Below are 17,601 nucleotides of genomic sequence, written 5' to 3'. Positions count from 1 at the left end.
TGTATATTGTGTAGGAACAACTGAATTCTCACCCTGTGGGAGACACAGGTTCCCAAATTCGGCAAAATTTGTTACCACTAAAAAATTGTTAAAACTAAAAATTTCCACTGGGACTTAACCTTATGTACTTACCTTGCTTCAGTTTGGTTCTTCCACGATGACCAAATATGAGACTGAGCACGTATACATGAAAAAATTCTAGCTGTGTACTAATGGTTGCAGAGACCAGAGAATACTGAGAGTTGGGCTGATGCAGGGTAAGTTTCAACCAGATAGTGAACAGCGAACAGCATGCCACTTCCACATCTGCAGGTTGATAACAGGAATGGAACCTTGGCAGCCACTGTAGACAAGAGAAAGAGTCCTCTTGCCTCGAGTCCTATACTTTTTCAGTATCAACATGCACTATACTGGCCAGACCAACTAGAAGAGAATTCTTTAAATTGGCTGGTCTATCTTAAGGAGCCCCTCTAGGGACTGAGAGTAACTCCTTTGAGGACTCACAACAGCTATGCTATTAAAAATATTGCTATAAAATTAATGGTAGCGTCTAGAATGGCTGAAGAGCTCAAAAGTCAAGAAAAAGGCATTCAGTAGGCAATACATGAAGCTTCCCATAACTGTGAAGGTCTTGCCCATCCTCTAATCAAAAAGCAATTCAATATGCAGTTTATACACCTCACTTGTAGCAGCACTTCATTATACCAGATATATCTGTTGCAATTAAAATTAATTTTAATAATTTTTTTCATACCAAATTTTATTATTCATCCAGGTTTAACTGTACAGTATACAATATATAAGAAATAAAAAGGGAATCTCAAATTACACTCAAAGACACCAAACTGAAGAAATTTATGTTAAAAATATTCAGAGAACCATTAACAAAACAAAGCCTTCCTCAAAAAAGTATTAACTTTCCCCCCAGCCTCAGCTTACCTACAATAATTTATCAGCACAAAAAAAAGATATCAGTTAAAACTCATTTCTCAGAATACATCTCAACATCTCAGAACTTCATTTACCTTCCAATGATACTGATGAAAACACCACTACTAATATTACTTCATTTATTTCAAACAGAACTAGAATATCTGTTGACAAAAGCTTGTGAAAGTCATCTTAATTATCTGGTGAACACTAAAGTGAAAAAATGTTTAAACATAAAACTGTTTATAAACTATAGTACTAAAAATATAACTGATAACTCAATGCTTATAAACAGCATTACTAAAATCATAATTAACAATTAACTTCTTAATTACATATAAAAAATTCAACCTACAGTATACTCACCTTTCCCTTTGTTGATGGGTGACTGAACAATGTATTTCTGATGAACTAACAGGTTCAGAGTATAACCCTGGCCGCTGAAGTACTGATGACTCTGCAGATGGCACATGAGAACTTGTCTGTTTGTTCAAGGGTATATGATATGTACCTGGCTGTCCAATCTGTTGTTTGGCATAAGGATCAGCCTGTCCTGTAATTGGTGCTTCATAATATGAACTTGACTGTCCATTCTGTTGCATGGGGTAAAGATCAGCTTGTCCAGTAACTGGTGTAGCTTTATAAAATGAATCTGCTTGTCCAATCTGTTGCGTGGGGTAAGGACCAACTTGTCCAGTAACTGGTGCAGGTTTATAATATGAGTCTGGCTGTCCAATCTGTTGCATGGAGTAAGGATCAGCTTGTCCAGTAGCTGGTGCAGTTCCATAATATGAACCTGGCTGTCTAAGCTGTTGCATGGAGTAAGGATCAACTTGTCCAGTAATTGGTGCAGTTTTGGAATAAGTCTCGCCAGAAAATGTTGAACAATGAGAATTAGCCTCCCATGTCCATGGGGCATGTGGGGTGTTTGATGTTGAAACATTTCCACACATAGGATTCTGTGGCATTACTGAGGCAGCACTACTGCTCCACATATAACCATGGCCTACAAATCCACCAAGATAAGGTGGGGGACCAAGGGGAACAGAACCAAAATCAGGAAAAGAATTACAAAAATTGAGTGGAGGAAAAGAGGAAGCAATTTGTTTAAGATCAGTAGTTTTTGAATCAGAGTTTGGTTTTTTAGGCTTTGGATTTTTACCCCTTGGTTTTTTACCCTCCCCAGAGATTTGAATTGGGACTTCTAAAATTTCACCTTTTTCATCACCTTTTCTGGAAGTCTTATTGTTTTCATCTATTTCTGTCTCTGATACTTTTAACTCTGCTTTGATAGACATTTCAGATTCTTCTTTTTCACAATCGAGTTTCAGTGCTAGAATCTCTTCAGTGGAAAAATGGAGGTGCTCGGCAATGCGCTGGGCAGTATCAGGTGTCAAATTAATGCCATCAACAAAAGTGCTGGAGGGGAATGAATATGGTAAAAGATACCTTGATTTGTAGTCATACCCATAGATGTATGGCAACTTGTCCCATACTGGAAGCAAATTTAATTTATTATGACTTGAAGCAAGTTCATTATATGACTCAGCAACATCGAACAATTCCTTGATAACTCTCCTGTTTTCTTGTAAAGAAGGATCAAATAATGTTTTCACATTGTTGTTATTACATTTATCATTGTGTTGTTCAAATATGTGTTTATGGTTGGCTACTACATCAATTATATGAGAATGGGAAAAAAGCACTTTGCAACCATCTAAAGATTTCTTTATTTCATGCTTAACATTTTCCATAATACCTTTGATCTTTGCTATCAAAATTTCTTGCCTTAATGAAACAGTTTTTGGCACAATAAATTTCACTGTTGCTTTACATTCAGGACAACTGAAGTACTGGTAATCATACAAGTCAAGTATGCCAAGGTTCAATACAATCAAAGAATTTTTGTATTCTGTTAATGCTCTCAATAGTGGGCTTCCTTGTCTAATGTCAGTCATCTTGTAACTTGGAACAACCAAAACTGTACAGTTGAAACTATCACCAGGCCAAACTCTCACAACATTCTCTAAATGTGAGTCTCCAACAAGAACAACATATCTATATAATCCTTTGAATGATATATAACTCTTTAGGTTAAAAGCTATTATCCCTGACAGCTTATCAACAGCGTATCTTGTCAGATTCAGACCATCATACATATGTGTTTTGATAAAGTTGGTTTCTTCCGTTATTGTAGTAAACAAATATTCCTGAAGTCTTTTTCTTAACTTCTGAGGGACAGACAGCTTAAAGTAATTATTGAAGGCTCTGATACTATCACTTATATTACAACAGACCTCATTAATTTCATCAGAACTCAGAGATGAAATCTTTTCGTTGTAATATGCTTTCCTTAAGTCAACAGGGAGGACATTTATTAAGAATGCCTCAGAATCCTTAGTGAACATACGCCGCACCTTTCTCATAATCTGCTTTGCCTTTGCTATGACACTTTTCACTGAAAGGTCTTCCTTTTGTGGCTGATTTTGGTTTATAGCCAATTCAATATCCAAAAAGTCATCAATCCCAATGCTACAAATGAGTAAAGAATCTTTTTTGAAATCGATGTCCTCCTTTTTCAATACAGATTCTAAACTATCAAGTTTAAGTTCTGGATCACTAAAAACTTGAAAGGTAGGAATCCCTACACTTGCAGGTATATGTCTGTTGTATAAAAAGCGGGAGTGTCCAAGAAAGATAAACTGTGTAAAATTTTTCCAGTTGGTTGGACTTCTAATCTGTGGATAAGAGAAAAAAAAAAAGTATTGTAACATAAATTTCACTGTACCACTCATTGTTATTAAAAGCTGCACTGCAGTTAAAAAATACAGTAATAACATTCTGCATAAAGAAAAATTGTATCAAATGGCAGTAAACACGAGGTAGATATAAAAGAATGTATCAAAAGCCAGTGAACACAAGGTATATATAATTGCAAAACACAAATCTTTACAATACTGTAGTTGAAAAGGGAAATACTGGATTTTAATTGATTTACAATTGCCTATTTGGATAACACTGATGAACAGCTGTCTGGAAGCAATCTGGTGGCTACTGTGATATACATATATAAATTGCATAAATACAGTGTACAGTATATGGGGGCAAAAGTAGCAGCACCCAAAGTGCAGTATACTAAATACAAATACACTGTTATTCCAACGGATGGAAGTAGCTGTACACCTCAAAAAATGGGACTCTTATAATGCCAGCCTTCCTTTCGAGGCTGCAGCATGAACTGGGCATGTGCAGTGGGCCTTTTTCACTTCAGAGATCTTTCGAGTTGATGTGACTAGATGCATTTACATGGCATAAGACTATTTCGGAGAACCAATGGAAGACTACCCTTACTCCCCATCAAAAGAAAACATGGAAGCAAAAGGGTGGTATAGCATAGAGTCACTAGGAAGAAAGAGTGGGAGTTCTAATGAGCCGAGGGCTGCCTTGGGAATGATGGCGACAGATGACAATTATTTGCAGAGAGCAAAAATAGGCTGCAGCACATCAAAATATCGCAACAGGAAAATTCATTACCCATCATTAAAGGCCAAAGCATCAACCAAGAGAGTACTGTAAACATAAGAGCCAGGTAAGCTGTATTCCGAGTGAAATGTAAGTCAAAAGACAGCTTGGGGGCAGCCTCATGGGGTTTCAACAGACCCAAAGAGCCAAGTTCACTGCTAAAACCTAGTGGAAGCAATCCCATGGCTATGAGAAGGACCAGAGGAGGAAGTACTATCCACCAAAATACTCCAATGCTGGTAAGGTAAGGAAAGCCTGAGAGGTGCATCCCTGGATGATTATGAAATCTTACAGATCAAAACTGCAAAAGTAATACAGTGGTGGCCATACGAACATCCATGCTCGTAAATTCAATTTTTGTTTGGAGAGCTCTGGGCTGTGACTTGCAAGTGCAAATTTTGTTGTGAGGGCCTGCCTTGACTCAGTTACAACTTCTGCTGCTCCCGACGCTGAACTGCACGGTAGCTGACTCCATTAAGCATCCCAGGTTCTTTGTACCTACGCTAATGCTAAGACTTCATCTCCTGTGCAGCAATTCATTCATATGATTTTATTGTTAAATACTTACCAAATCTGTTTCTATCAAGGCTAATGGCAAGAGCAAGGCCAGTGATGAAAGTGATAGTGTTAAAAAGCTGCAAGCCATCTCAATGGAAGCTGAAGTGGCAATAATAAAGAAGTTAGAAAGTGGTGAAAAAATGACTGACGTAGCATGCCATTATATGAATCGCTTGACTGTCGGCACAATTTTGAAGAACATAGACAAAATTATGGAACATAAGAAAAGTCAACAATCATAGGTATGAGAAGGGGGGAAGGTGGTGGAAGAAATGGAAAAACTTTTTGGTATCACACAAGAGGCATTCAAGAAAAGGCTGAAAGCCTTTTCGATGACTTGAAGGCTAAGGATGATGAAAGTGCTAAAGATGAAAATGACATTTTCATAATAAAATAAAGTTTTAAGTATACTTACCTAGTAGTTACATTGCTATTGTTTCAAACTGAACAGCAGCTAGAATTCAAAATTTGTGCCAGCAAAAACAATTTGGCGACTAGGAGATACCCCCTCTACCCACTGGTGGAGGAGTGAGGAACTACTTTAACACAAAACTTCAGTCGTTTATGCCTTACATTCATGAGAGGGGAGGAGGGAGGGCTTTGATCATGTAACTACTGGGTAAGTATACTTAAAACTATATTTTATTATGAAAATGTCATTTTTAAGTATGTAACTTACCCAGTAGTTACATTGCTGATTCCCACACTAAAGGAGGTGGGACCATGAATAGATATAGAATTATATTTAAGTTGTGTTAACCTTCTTTTATTGGGTAAAAGAAATGTAAAGTAAGTTCCTTACCTGTTAAGTGAGCGATCCATACTGATTCTGCCTCTTAAATATGGAGCTCCTCTTAACTACTAGACGTGACGAGGGAGCCATGGGACGTCTATAGCAAGTAAATTATCCGTGTGACCCAGAAGGGTTCGTAGGACACGAAGGATGACCAAACAAATGCCCCTGCTCAGGGCACAGTACCAAACAAAAAATATTAAACCAATCGGTGGGTATCACCACTAGCCTATACCAAAATTAAACCCCTTAAAAGAACTAATGACTGAGAGGTACTCCTAAACGCACAGCACCATGTACCCCCAGACTTCCCAGCAAACTCGAAAACTTGCGTCAAGGAGAAGGGGACACTAAGGAAGGATGCAATTCCTTATCACTTTCACCCAATACTGTGCCAGCCACTACAAAAGGACCTAGGGTACTGCAATTATCATATGTTGTCTCCATATCTCGTAGATAATGTGAGGCAAAAACTGACCTACTCCTCCAAACGGTCACTTGTATAATAGAAAAAAGAGAGAAATTGTGTCTGAAGGCCAGAGAGGTCGCAACCGCTTGTACTTCATGCGGTTCAACTTTCAAAACACTGCACTCCGCATCATCCAAATTGTCATGAGCCTCCACTATTACACTCCGAATAAAGAAAGCCAATGCGTTTTTTGAGAGGGTTGAGAAGGATTCTTAACAGAGCACCAAAGATGGTCCGAGTTACCTCTAATAGACTTGGTCGCTTGAATGTAGAACTTGAGAGCTCTAACGGGGCATAAGAGTCTCTCCTCTTCTCTGTCAACTAGATCTGTAAGATTACAAATCTCGAACAACCGTGGCCTAGGCCTGGATGGGGTTTCATTCTTGGCCATAAAACCCATATCAAAGGAGCAGATAGCATTTCCATTTGCAAAACCTACTTTTTTATTGAAAGCATGCACTTCACTTACCCTCTTCACTTTAGCTAAGGCTAATAAAAATAGCATCTTTCTCGTCACCCCCCTTAAAGACGCTGTACCGTGAGGTTCGAATCTATCACTCTTAAGCCACTTCAGAACCACGTCCAAGTTCCAGCCTATCAATCTTGGTCCTTCCGTCCTCTCCTTATCAAAAGACTTAACTAAATCTGACAAATCTTTGTCGCCAGACAAATCTAGACCACGGTGTTGAAACACCTAGACCAACATAGCACCGTACCCCTTAATGGTAGAGGTAGATAATAGTTTTGTCTTCTTCAAGTACAAGAAGAAATCGGCCACTTATGCTAAAGATGTCTTAGAAGAAGTGACTCCCTCTCTCCTGCACCAGTCTCTAAAAAAACGTTCCACTTGGCCTGGTATACATCCGAAGAAGTTCTCCTTCTGCATTCTGCGACAGCTTCTGAAGCTTGCTGCGAAAATCCCTTGTCGCTGAGGAGACGGTTGCTAGTCTGAATGCGGTTAGTGCTAGACCTGACAGACCCTCGTGGAACTTTCTTACGTGAGGCTGCCTGATAAGATCCTTCCTTTGAGGTAGAAGCCTTGGATAATCTCTCAGAAGTTCCAGTAGATCTGGGAACCATTCCCTTGATGGCCAAAATGGGGTGATCAGAGTCATTCTGACATTCTTGTATGTCCTGGGTTTGTTCAACACTTCCCTGACTATCTTGAATGGCAGGAAGGTGTAAACATCCAGATTCTCCCAATTCTGAACCATGGTATCCATAGCCCAAGCCTGATAGTCTGGAATTGGAGAACAATAAATTGGATGTCTGTTGTTCTTGGCTGTGGCAAATAGGTCTACCAGCGGAGTCCCCCAACACTTCCATATTTGTTGACATACCAAGGGGTGCAAGGTCCATTCCGTCAAGATCACTTGCTTCTTGCGACTGAGGAAGTCTGCCCTTACATTTAGTTTCCCTTGAACAAACCTTGTCAATACTTGTGTCTGATTTTGTTTCAGCCACAGTAGCAGAACTCTCGTCGCCTCGCAAAGGGAGAATGAGTGAGTGCCTCCTTGTTTCTGAATATATGACAGAGCTGTTACACTGTCCAAATGGACTGCTACCACCTTCCCTCTGATCTATTCTGCAAATTCTGTCAACCCTAGATGAACAGCTACCAATTCTTTCATGTTGATATGCCACTTCTGTTGGCTTTTGCTCCAAACTCCAGATGTCTCTATGTCCCCTAGAACCGCACCCCATCCCTGGTCGGATGCATCTGAAAAGAATGTTAGGTTGGGGTTCAACGGAGCTAGAGACTGTCCTTCCGTCAATCTTTCTCTTGACAGCCACCAAAGTAGATCCTTGATTTCCTCTGAAATCTCAAAAACGAAGGAATCCGGGAATTCCTTCCTCTGACACTTCGTTTTTAGATAAAATTGTAATGGTCTCATGTGGAGGCGCCCCAGATCCATGAACATCTCTACGGTCGACAATGTCCCCAGAAGGTTCATCCATTCATTCGCAGAGCAAATTCAGAGAGCAAGAAATTTTAAAACTTTTTGAAGGCAAGAATCGACTCTTTGAGCCAACAGAGAAGCCTGAAAATTCACTGCATCTATCTGAATTCCCAAATATACTGTCTTCTGAGAAGGGATCAGACACGACTTCTGATGGTTGATTAGAAGACCTCTGCTAATCTTAAAGTCACTTGAAGATCCTCTGTGCACTTCGCTAGAGTTCCCAACCGAAGAAGCCAGTCACCGAGATAAAGAGATATCCTGATCCCCTGTTGATGAAGTCATTTCGAAAATGGGGCTAGAATCCTGGTAAAAACTTGAGGTGCTGTCGAAATGCCAAAACAGAGAGCCCAAAACTGGAAAACTTGGTTTCCGAATACAAAACGTAGATACTTCTGAGACTCTTGGTGGATCAGGACATGGAAATATGCATCCTGCATTTCCACCGTTACCATCAAATCTCTCTGTCTGGTGGATGATAGAGCCGTGTTGTTGGTCTCCATGCAGAATTTTGTCCGTTTTACAATGGAGAATTTTGTCCGTTTTACAAACTTGTTTAAAGCGCTGGCATCCAACATGGGTCTCCAACACCCCGAAGCTTTTGGAACTTAAAAACAGGTGACTGTAGAAGCCCGGAGAGCTCTGATCTTCCACTGCTTCTACAACTCTCTTGTCTAACAGGGCCGACACCTCCTCGGAAAGCGCCATGGATTCTTTGAATCGCCTAAGTAAGCCGTCAAAGCTATCAGTACTCTCGAAAGGGGGGGCTGAACCACAAAAGGAATACGGTAGCCCCTTCTCAGAGTCTCCACAACCCCTCTCTGCTCCTATCTCTTTCAAACACCTCCAAAACTGTAGAAGTCTTGCTCCCACCAGTGCACAGAGGATGTGCTTCTCACTTCTTGTTGGCAAACTGGGGAACTTTCTTAATTGATCTAAGAGGGACCCTTGTTCTTCCTCTAGAATTTGCCCTCTATAACCTCCTTTACCTTGAAAGGGCATTCCACGCGAAGATGAAGACGCAGAAGAAGACGACGAAGTCGGGAGTACAACTGGCGAAGCAGAAGCCTCTCTTGGTCTTTTGGAGGATTGAACCGGTAAATCCTGCATAGATTTCTTCTGAAGAGCTGAAGAAATCTCCACTAACAGCTCCTCTGGAAACAAACTCTTCTTATTAAGAGGTGCAAACAACAAGGCCGACCTCCGAATTATTGACACTCCCTTCGTAATGAAAGAACACCATAATTCTCTCTTTTTAAAAACGCCTAAGGAAAACATAGCAGTCAGTCCCGAAGCAGTGTCGATAACTCCTTGATCTAACACATTAAGGACTTCTGATAAATCTGTAAATGTCTCCTCATCCAAAGAACATGCAGAAAGCTTACAGCCCAACACTCCAATGGACCAGTCCAAAAAACTCACGACCTCAAAAATATGAAAGATGTGCTTCAACAGGTGATCCAGTTCAAGCGTAGAAAACATAACCTTTGCCAAATTAAAAGCTGAACATCTCGAAGTGTCGATAAGCACCAAGAAGTCTCCCTGGGAAGAGGCAGAAACTCCCAAAGAGAAGGCTTCCCCAGTCTCATAGCAGAGTTGTCTCCGAGACGTCAGTCTGGAAGGAGGAAAACAGAAGATAGTCTTGCCCTGCTCCCTCTTCTTAAGGAGCCAAGCATCCATCCCTTTTAATGCTTTCCGTGCCGAAAAAGACAAAACAATCTTCGTAAGTTGCGAAGCACTCTTCTTCCAATCCCTCGAGAGAGAAGAGTCCGGAGAGGAAGGCACTACATGAGAGAACAAATCCAGAAAACTATCAACAAAGAATTTCAAAAGCTTCTTGAAAGCAGTGGAATTGTGACTCTCCTGTTCTATTTCATAATCACCTTCTTCGTCTGCTTCCTCCTCCGAATGTGTAGGGGAAACAACTACCAGAGAGCAAGTCTTGTTCTGAGTGGGTTGCACAAAACCCAAAATCTTATCCAACTTAGTTTGCATAGAAATTGCCAAAAGGTCCTGAACTTCCTGCTCGGAAATCCGTGTTGGAGAAGCTGAGTGTCTGGCAGACGAGAGGCGAGTTGGCGCCAACAAACGAGTTGAATTTTCAGGCACAAGAATGCGCTTCTCCTGATACTGGTGCTCACACGCTACCTTCTCTTCATCATCCAGTCGAAATGACTGCTTTTGCGCCTCCACATCAAGCAAAATCCTCTTACTCTTTTTAGCAGAGGATAACCGATTGCGCCTTGGAGCCAGTTCCTGTGCTCCCTCACTGTCTCGGGAAGGTGAAAAAACCTCCGGAGACTCCCACCAGCTACAACCAAGGGAAGGAGAAGCATGAATAAGCGTTCGCTTTTTAGGTACTGCCTCAGGCGAGACACCGCGAGACCTCTTAAGCGGGCGAGACTTGCCCGAAGAAGACCATTGGTGTCTGGGCGAAGACTCTTCAACTCGTGTCTGCGGTCTGGGAGTCAACATCAAGACTCTTCCGGGCCTCCAGTATGCTTCGGGGATGGGTTTGCAAACTCTTCTCCTGGTTTTCTGGAAACTAGATTATAATAAAAATAAATTAACGATATAAAAAGTAAAAGAATAAAATTAAAACAAAAGAAATAAAATCTGCAAAACTGTAATTCATTTGTTGGTTCCAATGGCGCTCCACTTCTACCTTTCTCCCACTTAGCAGGTCTGGGAGTCAACATCAGATCCGCCTGAGGGGGCGACTCACTGCCTTACGTGAGCAGATTACCTGCAGCAGAGAAGCTCGCCTCCCTTGGGCCTCCAGTATGCTTCCTCACAGGGGATGGGGAGTCTAGCCTGGTAGGACCTCTGCCTAGGAGCACGGCCATGAATATTTGGAAATGCCTAAAGTGGGCCATGGTTTTAAAAAGTAGCCACCTCCTCCACTTCAAAAACACTAACATTTGTCACTTTATCCTCCAAGGATTTTACAGAGGATCCCAACTTCTCAACAGCTTGAAGCATTTATGAAAATTTCACGTTCATACGGGCTTCGAGGCTGGTCACGGCATTGGGTTCAGGTGAACGGAAACCAGGTGAAGGAACAGGTTGATCAACAGGAGGGGTGTTAATAGGGGAAATGGAAAGTTCATGATCCTGATTATCTACTTCCTTAGAGGAAGCTCTAACTGCAGCTTTCCACTTCCTATCAGAATCTAATTTTTTCATCCTACTTGAATAAATCTTCCACTTCCCTTCATCCCAATCTCTACATTCATCACGTGTCAAATCCAGGTTGCAGTCCTGACCTCTACAAGTAGCGCAAACGGTATGTGCATCATAAATTTCTTTAGCTAACCTACTTTTGCACCCTTTGCTGCAAACTCTAATTGCCCTGTTCTTACCTGAGCTCGAGTCTGACATACTGCAAAGAAAAGAGGGTAGCTAAAATAACACAAACTGGAAATGATGTACAGTAACTGCTTGTCCTAATAACACAAACTGGAAATGATGTAACTGCTTGTCCTAACTAATTCTTGAAGACAAAACACTAAGTATGTCACCAAATTCCTGCTGCAAACAGGTGTGTACAGCATAAGCCGGCAGAAACAACTGAAGTTTTGTTAAAGTAGTTCCTCACTCCTCCACCAGTGGGTAGAGAGGGGTATCTCCTAGCCGCCATATTGTTTTTGCTGGTGAAAATTTTGAATTCTAGCTGCTGTGCGGTTTGAAACAATAGTAATGTAACTACTGGGTAAGCTACAGGCAGTCCCCGGTTAACGGAGGGGTCAGTTAACAGCGATCCGGTTTTATGGAGCTTGTCTAGCGACGAAAATCTGCAATTTTCGGCGCCGAAAATCAGCGATTTCAGCTTATTGGTGCTGATAATTGGGTATTGGCACCGATACATACCTAACAGAGGTGCCGATAACCGAAAATCAGTGCTCTTTGGTGCCAATAGCCCCAGAAAATCGCTGAAAAAGCGCAGAAATTGCCGATTTTCGGTTATCATCACACCCTCGGAAACAGAACCCCGCTGATAACCGGGGACTGCCTGTACATACTTAAAACATTAGCTCCGAGTCATGGATGGTTTCATTGCTTCAAAGCACAAGACAACTTGCATCACATGTCCGTGAGCAGTGAGTCAGAGAGCGCCAACAAAGCAGCAGCTGAAAAATTTCCCAAGACGCTCAAGGAAATAATTAATAAGAAAGTTATACACCTCAGCAAATTTCTAATATAGACCAGACAAGCCTTTTCTGGAAAAAAAATGCCAGAAAAAATGTACATCAGCCATGAAGAGATGATGCCAGGATTTAAGGAGGTGAAGGATAGGCTAATGTCACTGCTGAGTGCCAATTGTACGGGAGACCTCTCCTCGTCTATCATGCAGGAAATCCACAGGCACTGAAAAATATCACAAAAGGTCCTGTAATCTGGATGTCCAATAAGAAAGCCTGGGTGACTCTTGCTGTATTTGAGGACTGGTTTTTTTCATCACTTTATCCCCAAATTCAAGATATACTGCAGAGAGAATAACATTCCTTGCAAGATTCTCTTAATTTTGGATGATGCCCCAGGTCACCCACCGCACTTTGATGATTTCCATCCAGATGTTCAAGTTGTTTATTTACCCCAACACAATTTCACTTATTCAGCTAATGGATTGGGGCGCAATACAGTAAACACCCTGCATTCGTGGTCTCACTATTTGTGGATTTCTCTGTGGAATGTATCTACCCATTATTCGCAGAAAATTCGCCCACTCGCGGTATTTTTCACTGAGAAATATTAACTTCAGTAATTACTGCATTTTCATATCATTTTCATAACTAAAAGTACTTTTTGTGATAAAACTATTAAAATACTCAGGTATAAGCATTTTTACAGTTTTTTGTGTTTAAACTATCAAAATAGGCAGTTCTAAGGGTTTTCAGAGGGGTTTTAAGTATTTGCGGATTTTAGCTATTTGTAGGGGGGTGCGGTACGCACCCCCTGTGAATATGGGGGGCTTACTGTAGCAATTTAAAAAAAATACTGCACTTGCTGTACGTATAGGCAAGCATTAAAGGAGATAAATGATGCAGATGTGATCTTACGTGACTTCTGGAAGGGTTACAACATTATGTAAAGAACACTGATGCTTCATGACATGAAATAAGTGACATCAACATGAATGGAGTATGGAAGGCAGTATGCCCACAGTTTATAAATGACTTCCGAGGGTTTAATCAAGAAGAGAAGGAAAAGGAAATCCCTAACAGTATTGTTGACATAAGTGAAATGTTATAGCTTGATATGGGGGAAGAGGGCTTTCAAGAGCTGTTTGAGTCATTCAGAGGAGTTGACGAATGAGGAACTGGAAGTAATGCAAAAAACAGAAGAACATGAAGAAGAAGAAGAAGAACTTGTTCCCTTAAAGTTTTAAATAAACTTGTTGGCTGAGGGGTTTTCTCTTCTAGAAAGTGTTTAACTATTTCTGAAATCAGGACCCCAATGTTGAGAGATTCTCAAAAGTATCAACAAAGAAAAGAAAAGAAAAACAATGCAAACTTCCATAGACAAATTCTTTAAACCAGTGCCTTCAACCTCAAGAGCCTTCCCACCTCCAATGGCTGCTTCCTCCTCAAATGAAGAGGAAAGAGATGACGAAATCCTTGCCTAAGAAATAGAAGAAAATGAAGATGATGTTGATGACCCCGTTGCCTGTGTATTAATTCCACACCACCCTCCCCCCCCCTCATCATCCATCACAACAAGACCATGACACCAGTTTCAAAGGTACGATAACATATACTTTACTGTATTATTATCATAATTTTTTTAATGCTTGGTTTTATATATCATTTGTATTAATAAAATGCTCTACAAAATACAGTAACAATACTATTACAGTATTGGGTTTTAGTATGAAAAACTTTCCGTATACCAAGTTAAACTTACGAACAGCCGTTCAGAACATAACTCGTTTGTAAATAGAGAAGCGTCAATTACATTAAATTTTTATGGTGAATATTAAGTTTTTTTTTATAAAAATCATTATTTCTGAGCTCGTCCCTGTGTCAGCCGGTGAAATTCCTATTAAGCACGAATTTCTAGGTATAGATATTGCTAAATATACCAGAGAAAAAAGCAATCAGGAATGCTGGGGTTACTACCCCCAGATCGAACATCTATTATGAAACAGATGTTGGTATAGATAAGGGTGAGTGATTGTTGTCACTGCCACAGGACTGCACTCTGTAGACATCCCAATGACAAAACCCCGGAACGTGAGTGCGTTTTTCCTTTAAGAAGGCTTTTTTCTTGTGCTGGTTTTTTGATAATTTTTCCTTGAGTTAACCATGTCTTCAAGCAGTTTCACCATTATGAAGTTAAGTACCATCTTCTTGTGGGGTTTTATTATCAGTGAGGCTCTTATTGGCCCGTAAGTTAATATTTACAGGGTCATATATCGGGCGCTCCCCGGCATTCACCGCCTCTACCATGATGACCTTGAGGTACACCCTTACAGCTCGTTTCTGCAGGGGTTTCTCTCGGTCATTTACAATTTTATTCATGTTTCGTAATTCTCCTTCAAGAAGTTCCTTTTGGAGGCGTTTATCTATGTCGGGCGGTTCCTGGTACCTTGATTAGCGTCATTCCTCACGGAGGCTTCCTCCCCTTATTTTGGTTCTTACAATTAATTCATAGCTTATACCAGGCTCTCGTGCGAGTAGATTCCCTCTCCAAGCTGGTGTTTTCTTTTGTCAGTTTCTCTGATTTGTAGTGTAATGGATGACATGGATAATTTGGATTTATTGTGGTCCGGGCTCGGTGTCAGGAGCAGCCAGTTGGCTGCCTACCTCCTGTTCGCCTCGCTCGGTTAGGCTATACGCTTAGCACAAGTTCTTATATTTTTGTATATTCGATCATATTACGTGTACTTATGTTGTTATTGGTTAACTTTAGCGGTACTTCTCAGAAATTGGGGATCCTAGCCTAGCCCTCTCGCTCCAATCGGTGGGTTAGGCTATTCAGGTTAGGCTTTGGCATTGTCTTAGCTCCCATCTCTCCCGACTATGTTGCTTGAGCGGGGGAGGGAGGGGTAGGCTGGTCGAGGGAGTTCCTGTTTGTTGTTCCATCCGCCTTACCGCTAGTTTTCGGGTTTGCTAGGGCATCTGAAGCCCCCATCCCCTCCTCCCTGGAAAAATAAAAGGGGGATCTTTATGCATTGCCCTTCTGCCCTATGGGTCGGTTGTTGGTTGGACTGCGTTACGGGAATTTCTCTCCCTTCCACCCCTCTTCCTCTCCTCTCTCTCCTCCCTTTTACTGTCTGGGCTGCGCCTTCAGAGGAGGGTGAGAGTTTGGCGTTGCTTTAGACTAGTGCTATTATCCTATCCTCCCCTAGTACTTTTGGTGAGTGTCATGAGTCTCCCTGCGCGTAGGAAGTTGATATGTCTGTTTCGACGCCCCGTGGGGAGTTACAGTCAGTGTATGGGGGTGTCCCCCGTCCACTTGAACATAACTCTCGATTCCACCTTCTAAGTACTGCCTCCCTGACTTTGCCAGTGGTGTGTCATCTCCCCGCGTGTGGGACGTCGGTCTCTTCGATCGTCACCCCGCAGGGGACTAGTCCGGTTCCCAGTTGAGAGTCACCCACCCTCCTGGCCTCCGTTCTAGTGTCACCCGCTCGTCTAGTGTTTCATTGGTTCGCTCTCCTCCGGGTCGGGCTGAACTTCGATCACCTTCAGGGTTTAAACACTTCCTCGCTGGTTCCGCTCCGCCGTCCCCGGTCCTCCCGTTGCCTTCTTACCTGTTACCACTCCGGTGGTTTTGGTTTTCAGTAGGTTGGCCTTAGTCACACCTAGTTCTCTAGCTGTATAATAACTGGGGGTAATGATTTACCCCGCCCTCCCCGCTGTAACCAAGTGACGGAGGCACGGGATCTCGGAGGGGTCCGCGCCGGAACACTATGACCAGCAGTGTACTGCTATCCTATGTTGTTAACCATTTACTTACTACCGGACTGCGGCAGTAATTATACTTTATGTTGATTTTACAATTAAGAGTTGCATGATCCTAGGTTAAGGTCCTACTCCGTCGAACTATCTCCGGCGCTCCTTAATTTAGTGTGTGTCATGTTTTGCTCTGGTTTATCGTCCCCCCGGAATGCTCCGGCGGGTCCGGTATAAATTAATTAGCATGCTCCATTACCTGCTATAGTTTAAGGTCCCTATCTCCGCCGGTTCTGCTCCGGCGCGCCTTAAATTAGTATGTTCATATACCGTCTACCACTTACAGACAGTACGTTGTCAGGAGCCAGGGTGCACTGCAGTGCTGCACCAGCCCTATGGGCAAGTTGTCTGCCGTTCCCATTCGGGCTGTGCAGTCCGGATAGACGACCTCATCGTGTGGCACCCGGACGGTTGTGAGGTTTGCTTCGCTCTTTACGAGCTTATCCAGGACGAGTCGGTAAGCCTATAGTTACTGCCTTTAGTTTACCTGGTTGCCTCACTTGTTTCAAGTACGTTATGTTCCTGATATATTGCTTATATATATCTCTTCACTGAGTGCTCGGTTATTAAGTCCCTGCTCTCTTCCAGGCCGACCAAGCTTCCCGCAGCGACGCCTTGGGTTCCCTTCGGGCCTGGGTGGCTGGTTTTGGAAGGAATGTTCCGTTGGGGAAGCCATATGTTCTGGACAAGAACATCCGTAATCTGCTTTACCCCGGCGCCCGGATCTCAGCGGCTGTTCCATCGGAAGTCGCCGCTCCTCTCATCGAGCAGATCCGGGTAGAAACCCAGCCTCCCCAGGACGAGAATTTGTACGTGGCGGTGTCGGAGGAAGTGGCGGCCATAAACCTTGACCTGGAGCCGATGAACACAGAACAGGACCAGGAGGTAGGTAGGGAGGTAAGTGAGGCAGTGGGGGCTGGCTCCCTTTTTGATTCCCCTTCATCCACCGCTTCTTCATTTCAGGGTTTCCAAAAGTCTTCTTACTTGGAGGACAGGGCGCAATCGGCTGTCCCCAAGTTGAAGAAGTCTTGGAAGGCGAAGGGCTATAAGTCCGCAACCTCCCGCAAACCAACCCCTTTCCCTCCGGTGAAGCCACGGGATACTAGTCCGGTGGCTTCCACAAGCAAGGCCACTCCCTCTGCTAAGGGAGCGAGTTCGAGGCAGCTAAGGCTAGCCCTCCTCGCCAACCTGCCTTTGATCCGGAGGAGTTTGCCGGTATACTTCTGCAGAAGTTTACCTGAGGTGGATGCTAAGCTCAACAAGCTTACGGAGAGGTTGCAGAGCCAGGAGAGTATGCTCTCCGGGTTCATGCGCTCGGTGGGTCGGCGGTACATTACCCCATTCGGATGCCTCCGCCTCCTCCATTTGACAAGGGAAATCCTTGGCGTTTGGCCCTTCATGCTCCCGGCA

General features: G+C 42.6%; 1 protein-coding gene across 2 annotated transcripts in view; it reads right to left on the bottom strand.

Annotated features, from left to right (window-relative positions):
• The window catches only part of LOC136849686 (uncharacterized), a 231,637-nt gene that overhangs the window by 110,821 nt on the left and 103,215 nt on the right, over positions 1-17,601 (bottom strand). For both annotated transcript variants that reach the window (XM_067123031.1, XM_067123030.1), the window contains exon 3: positions 1,297-3,668. In XM_067123031.1, the coding sequence (XP_066979132.1) occupies positions 1,297-3,668 (2,372 nt within the window). The remainder of the gene's footprint in view (positions 1-1,296; positions 3,669-17,601) is intronic.

Source organism: Macrobrachium rosenbergii, chromosome 21, assembly GCF_040412425.1.
Source record: "Macrobrachium rosenbergii isolate ZJJX-2024 chromosome 21, ASM4041242v1, whole genome shotgun sequence".
NCBI classification, from domain to species: domain Eukaryota; kingdom Metazoa; phylum Arthropoda; class Malacostraca; order Decapoda; family Palaemonidae; genus Macrobrachium; species Macrobrachium rosenbergii.
Note: the sequence above shows the minus strand (reverse complement) of the source record. Positions and strands in the feature narration are given on the sequence as shown.